Consider the following 7,564-nt stretch of genomic DNA (forward strand, 5'->3'; position numbering starts at 1 on the left):
CTCTTGTTATTTCAAGCCTGGTGAGAAAGTATCAAGCTGCCTTAGGCCAACATAGCTGCACGCACTCCTCCTCCAACCCATCTATTCACACCTTCACTCAAAACCCATCCCAACAAGGTCCAATTTCATTTGAATCCTCCCTTCTGACCTCTCAAGGGCGCCCATAAGCTGAATTTTAGGGGGGCTATGAAAAATACTTTATATCCTTGAATATCCGTATATAGTTTATTATTTTCATTAGAGAACACGGTATTGCACAAACACACGTTTTTTCCTTTAAAGATGTAAAATGTAATTTTGATATTGGCCTTGCATTCAAAACCAACAAAAACAAAAGAAAAACACAATGGTGGCAGAAAATTTTGCCAACATTGATGGGTTCGCTGAAATTCATATTTGCGCTATTAGCGACATTCTCTGTTATGAACCACATAAGTGAAATTGGAGTTCACAACATAATCACGAATTTTTAATCATTAAAATTCAAAGAGGTGTGATAACTCAAAAACAAGAGCTAATAAAAAAAACTGATTTAATATTTGGATTTATCGCGCAAATTACTTTAAGAAAAGTGAACTTACGGCCAAACATTCCAGAGGGTTCCAAAATTTTTAAGACCTGTGAATTTTTTATTGGTGCCCAAACCATTAATCCTTTTAAAAAGATTTATTTATCTATAAAAGGCGTTGACATAAAATAATAAGTATATTTCAATATATAGCAAAACCATAAACACTATTATAAATAACAAAATCTCCTAAATAAGCGTAACCTTGAGGATGTATGCAACCAAGCAATAACCAGGAAGTAAAAGTATATTTTCGAACAAATAGAAATAACTGAGAAACATATGTTACATTGTAAAAAAGTAATCAACTTATGAAAAGAAACGTATATATGATCTTTATATCACAAAATTGAAACTTTTCAGAAAAAGAAAATTGTAGATTTCGCCTCTGTTTTATAAATTTGTTTGTAGCCAGCTCTTCCAAATTGAGCTCTTGTATTCTACACCAGTGAATACTTAATAAGCACAAACTTGATAGGCTTTCTTCACTCATAGTGCTCCTCAGGCATGTTTTTACTCGCCTCAGGGTGCTAAAGGATCTCTCCACAGTACATGTTGTTCGTTTGATGGTCAGATATTTAACAAGGGCTCTCATAATTGAAGGGAAAAAATGTAGTTTCCGAGAAGAGATCTATGAGCTTCACTTCCTCACCACAGTCTTTGCTTTTCCATGCATCGTACCAGGTTCTTGCTTCCACTTTAAAATTTTCATTGTCACAGAACTATCTTTCATGAAATGAAGAAATGTATCCTTCCGTGTTTTTTAAAATGTTGGGATGAACAAGAATTCCTTTGAACGGGGTTTTGTTGTGGTCATTGAATCTCGATTCAAGTGACACAATTAGCGAGTCCAAACAAGGAATAAAAACCAGCTAACCTATAGTAATCTATTGAATTAGTCGTAGAATTGTTTGAGCAATGAGTTTGTCTTGCGGTTGTCCTAGGTGTTCTGATTTCAATTTCCAGTAAATCACAGGTTTCTTGTAATTCCGTGAAAATTCCTTTGAATTCCATGACTGTGTCTACCCTGCTCTTTTGAAAAACCTCGAACAATTTCTCTTTCACGTGTATATATATACAGCATGTAGGTCAAAATCTACTGACTGCAGTTTGTTTACAACTGGCTCAAGGTGCGAAGAGTATCTGGAAAATATTTTTAGACATACGATAAAAATTACTGATGATGTTGCAATGTCCAACTGAAACGCTAGTGAACGCCTTTCTTTTGTTCGCCTCGTTGTCAATAGAAAGTTTTCTCAAAGCGTCCTTGATGGCTATAAAATTGTTTGAAAAGCTACGTATGTATTTGTACTTCTCAGATCACCTCTTTTCTCACAGAAAAGGAATTTTCGGGATCTTTTTTCTACTAAGAGTGCTCTCCCTGAAGAATCAGATCGCTTGTTTTATTTTCCCTTTTGTGCTCCTAATTTCTGGAACAATATTGAGGTCATTGAAAAACTAAATTTAATCTATGAGAGGCACAGTGAAAATACTAAGCTTTTGGATATTCTTATCAGATTCTTCCTTGAACTCCAGTATCTTTTCCGGCCATCGTCGAACATCCATCAAATCCTAAACCGATTAGCTTTGTCTTGTCTAGTCCTATCTTGTCGGTGAAATGCAAAATTGCATCAGCAATTCTTCCTGCATCTAATTTTTCAAGGTTGGCAAATCCCATAAATTCTTCTTTGATCACCCATCCAACGTTTGAATCTGTTTTTATGTAACGTACCCCTATTTACATCTGCTCTTTCCCACTAATATTAGCAGTTTCATCTAATACCAGAGAGAATTCTTAGCTATCATTTACCTCTTTTACTATTGTATCTTGTAGTACAGTCCCACAAATATTTATCAGCTCAATGAAATATATATTTAGCTTTTCATGAATGTGTCGTTATATGGAATTTAAGGACTTGATCTCCTGCTTCAATGCGAAAACGAACAAGGTCTTCAAAGATTCCTCCGTGTGAACGTTTTCCATGGGGAGAAAGGTCGTGAGCACTATAAAATATTATTGCTTTTAAAATAGATGGAAGTTTGCTTCGGATTATCTGTATAAGATCAGATGTACGAGAATCCGGTTGTTCATTGATGTTTTTTTTCTTCATCGCCATTGAATTGCAGAAGTTATTAGCATCAATTACAGCTTCATGGTGGCACTGGGATTTGGCATGAGCCCTTGCGTCTTCATGAAAATGTTTGAAGTTCTTGTGAGATTTTATAACGAAAGAACCCAAAATGCTACTCTTCAAGGCTAGCTTAAATAGCACACAATATTTACAAAGCCTGTCTTTTAGTGAAGTTGAATACATTAACCATGGATAAGCATACAACAAGCTTTTCCGAAAATGACTGCTATCTTTACCAATACTAGAAACATCTTTCCTGAAATCGTGAGAATAACACTTTACACTTGGCAATTCGTATTTTTTACAATAAGAAATACCTGGCTTTTCCAAAAAGCTCCCTAAATGAACAATTTCAACCGCACTGTCACTGACGTGTTTCGTGTTTTTGGATTGTCCAGATTCCTGAAGCTCAACAAATCTTCCTGAAGTTGAAGGTTGTCTCATTACAATTTCTTTGGTTATTGATGACGAAACATCTAAATCAGGCAACTGCAGATTTTCTAAATTTTCTGATGGCTATGGTTTCTCAAACTTAGCTTTTTCATGTTTTTTGTTAAAAAAAAACAAAAAACTTCCGGATATCCATTTCTATAAAAATAAAGAAAATGTATCTATTAGAACTGCTTCACTAGTAAGTTGGCGTTTGTGTTTTGTTTGAGCAAGGAATGATTTTGTTTTAAACGAAATCTGTTTTCTAGAAAAGAGCAAACTCGTCTAGAAAATAAGTAGCTGAATGTTTCGGTGCCTTTAAACAATGCCACGTAACATTATTTCTGTAGATTTAAACGGGAATATGTATAGATAAAATTGTATCATCATATTTGAGTATCTGTACCTAAAACGGCAAGTGCTAAATTTACTTACTTAATTAGATTTAGGACTTCCCACGTCGGTCGGCGTATAAGGCGGCAATGATGCCTTTCCACGATGACCTCTCCAGCGTCTTCGGCCAAAGTTCATCAATGGTTGTTCTTGAGAGCGCTGCGTCTTTTTCTAGGCATCGTCCAAGCGTAGCCTTCTGTCGTCCGTGCCGTCAAACTCCTGAAGAAGTCCAACACCAAACCAAACATCATGAGGCAGACGATTGCTGCCCATTCTAACCATATTTCCGCAATATCGCCATCAACTGCTTATGACTTTGTCAATAACGAGTGGCTGTTTAGTCTTCTCTCTAATGAATGAGTTGGTAATTTTGTCCGTCCAGTTGATTCCGAGAATCCGTCGAAGACAATTATTTTCAAAACTTTGGATTTTTTTTTCTCCAGCTGTTTTGTCAGTGCCCAGCTTTCAGAACCATACGTTAGTACTGATAGGACATTACTATTAAAGAGCCTCAGTTTCAGCTTCAAAGAGAAAGTGGCACTTCTCCAAACATTTCTTAACTTATCAAAGGCGCTTCCTGCGCACGCGATATGTATGGCAATTTCATGCTCGAGGCTTCAATCGGTGCTCACTAGACTCCCAAGATATCTAAACATCTCTACCTCTTTAATTTCCTTTGCTTTAACTGTCAGTGGCTCAGCAGATAGTTTATTCACATTATTGTGCATTATTTTCGTCTTTTCCGTGCTTATTGCCAAACCTATTCGTTTTCCTACTTTCGAGAGCTCATTTATGTTGTACTGAAGCTCCTCTCTTAATCGAGAAAGGAGCGTTATATCGACATCTGCGAAGTCTGCATCAAATAAAGTGCGATTTTCATTCAACTGGATGCCACCTATGAAGTTGCACGTCCGCAGTATAAAATCAATGAGCATTGCAAACAGTACTGGGGACATAATTCACCCCTGTCGAACGCCTGAGTTGACCTTGAACCACTCAGTCAAGTCCCCATCATCAGTTCGAACAGCACACATTTGTTCATCATATAACGCCAATATAATTCTGACAATTTTATCCGGGAAGCTAAATTTATGGATCTTAAAAGAATATTGCAGAGTATGTCTTACAGTATTTTGTAAAATATAGTAATAGTAGAGTATTTATGATCTTAAAAGAATATTGCAGAGTATGTCTTAGAGTATTTTGTAAGATATAGTAATAGTAGTGTGTTTCTTTAATGAGACCAAGGCTGCAAGGGGGAAACGTTATTTGATTTTTTTTTTCATTGATCACATTAAATAAATTAATTAAAATATAACTTCAAAAAAGTTTACTATTGACGTGATCTTTATGTTTTTGAATTTTTTTTTATTAACTAACGACGCTAAGGATGAGACAGTTAGGTTATAATGCCCCATTATAAATCTAAATGTTTATTAAAGTAAATCTAAATGTAAATCTAAAAATTGAATGTTTACATGTCAGTGTATGATAGAGAAAAGAATGAAAGATTTAAAGGTCAAAAACCTTTCTTTGACAGTATGAGTTGAAAAAATTAGAAAACTAAATGTGGGAGACACGTAGTGTAAGTAGAACAGATATGTAACATATTATTTCATTTCTCAAGCCCATATTACCCGGGAACAAATTTTTTCAGGAAAATTTTGCAATTGATTTGGTGTGAAAATTGGGACGAACCGAAAGAAGGGCCATTACACGGGATGACGGGACGATATTTGGGCTGAAAATTCCTGAAAGTTGCCACCTTCCCTCGCTAGGTTCGCCACTGCTATACGTAAAAAAGTAAACAAAGGAATAGCGTTCCTTCATATTATATATTATGCATTCGATATGGAATTAATCACTTTGTTCACTTCCAAGCTCTTTTACAATCACTAGCACTCATGCAATTAATAAGGCATTAAAAAAAAACAGCAACTACAGGTGATTGCGGGGAGCAGAGAGCTATGAACAAGAATCCAAGAACACTACCGATTGTGACACATTTTACCACCTCCATTTTTTTTATAAGCACACACGATATTTACAATAGTCTGGGGTAATAGAAACTAAAAAGATTTTAGGGCGAAAAGGGTTGTGAGAGTGAAACAAAGACGAAGAGGGAAAACGCAAGCGAACAAAACAGCCAATTGTGACACATTTTCCCATCTCGATTTTTGTTTATAAGCACACACGATTTTTAAAACAGTCCAGGTTAATAGAAAAACACAATAAAATCTTAGGGCGTAGAGGGACATGAGAGTGCACCAAACATGAAGAGGGAAGACGCGGGCGAACAAAACAGCCGATTGTGACAAATTTTCCCACCTTGATTTTTGTTTATAATCACAAACGATATTTACAATAGTCTAGGGCAGTGGGTGGCAAAGTGTGGATCCAGAGCTGCATTTGGCTCTTTGGTCCCTGAAGTGCGGCTCTGACACACATATCCACGGAAGGCACAATAATATTTTAATGTTTTTTTAAACTTGGTAAGAAAAAAGTAGCATTTTATTTTAATAAATTAAAGTTCTTCTATAAATTGGGAACATGTATAATTTTTTGTTGAAAAGATTTTTGTTGAAAAGTTGAAAGATATTAAGAACAATGCACATATTTTGAAAAGAATTGAAGATTTACCATTGTCTTCTAAAACCATTAAAATAAGAACAATTAAAATTTGTTCGAATATAAACACACAGCATATGGAAGATCTGAAGCTGGTTTCGGCTGTATCAATAGCAGTTGACAAGTTTGTGACATTAATGATACAACAAAAATTTTACTTTTTGTAAGACTTATTTCTCATTCAGGCCCCAAAGAAGAACTTTTAGGATTATTACTACTCAAAGGTCAGACGGTCAGACTGTTGAAAAGATATCGCAAGTGCTTTGATTGAGTGTATGGATAAACATCATATTCCCCTCGATAAAACTGTTCTGATTTCACCAGATGGAGCCAAAAGTATAACCAGCGTAAGAAAAACGGTTTGTTGTTATTTTGAAAAAAAAAAAATCAATACCAAACTACTGGTCTATCATTCATCAAGAAGTGTTTCGTGTGCAAAACATTCCCGGAAGAAATTTGCAAGTTTATGGAATTAGTGGTTACAATTGTCAATTTAGTTTTAGCTAAAGCTCTTAACCATAGCCAGTTCAAAGATTTTTTGTTTGAAATTGAGAGTGAGTACGCTGATCTTCTACTTCATAACAAGGTAAGTTGGTTATTAAGAGGGGACGTTTCAAAACGTTTCGTATCCCTTTTGCAGAAATTAGTGCATTTCTCCTTGAGAAGGGCGTTCAATATACAGAACTAACCAATGATTAGTGGATCCAAAACTTTTATGTCATGTTAGACGTCACGCATCATCTAAATCAGCTTAATGGTAAACTACAAGGGAAAGGAAACTTATTTCTTATATGTTAGAAAAAGCGATTACATTGGAAAAAAATATTAATTTTTCCCCAGAATATCGAAAGGGAAATATTATTTCATTCTCCGAGCCTGCTGAAGTATCGCCAAGAAAATAATTCCTCTATTGATAAACACCATTTTAAAAAAATTTCAAATATGAGGGAAGCTTTTTGTCAGCTGGTTTCAGAAATTTGGAAAAAGTAGAACTTTAGGGTTTGTCAAAAATCCTCTTAGTGCTAAGATAACCGAGTTGAAATTTTCTACTTTTGAAATTGACCTTGGTAGATTTGACACAAGGGGACAACAAGGAGATATGGCACTGTAAGTTTAAACTTCTTTGTGTTGAATCGGAAATAGTGGAGAAGAATAAAAAAAAAATGTGATCTTAGTTCCAAACACAAGTGGTCTGCTTTGAATGGCCTGGAGAAGGAAGACAGGAGCAGTCAACGCTTGGAATTCCTGATTCCTGATTCTTACGATCAGCTGAAATAGCTTGCCTTTGCCCTTCTTTCCTTTTTTCGTTCTGGATATACGAGGCGTTATTTAAAGCAAGGTCCGTTTGAACATAAGTACATAACCAAAGACAATTTCAAAAGAGTTCATTTATTTTCAGAAAGTAAATAAGTTA

General features: G+C 35.4%; 1 protein-coding gene across 1 annotated transcript; it reads right to left on the minus strand.

Annotated features, from left to right (window-relative positions):
• Positions 1-4,139: 4,139 nt before the first annotated feature.
• Positions 4,140-4,478, minus strand: LOC148940783 (uncharacterized). The gene has a single exon (XM_089105074.1). It carries the CDS (start codon positions 4,476-4,478, stop codon positions 4,140-4,142), a length of 339 nt encoding a protein of 112 aa, XP_088961200.1.
• Positions 4,479-7,564: the final 3,086 nt, after the last annotated feature.

This window comes from Artemia sp. Qi Xiang Cuo, chromosome 19 (assembly GCF_049724085.1).
Source record: "Artemia sp. Qi Xiang Cuo chromosome 19, ASM4972408v1, whole genome shotgun sequence".
NCBI classification, from domain to species: Eukaryota; Metazoa; Arthropoda; class Branchiopoda; order Anostraca; family Artemiidae; genus Artemia; species Artemia sp. Qi Xiang Cuo.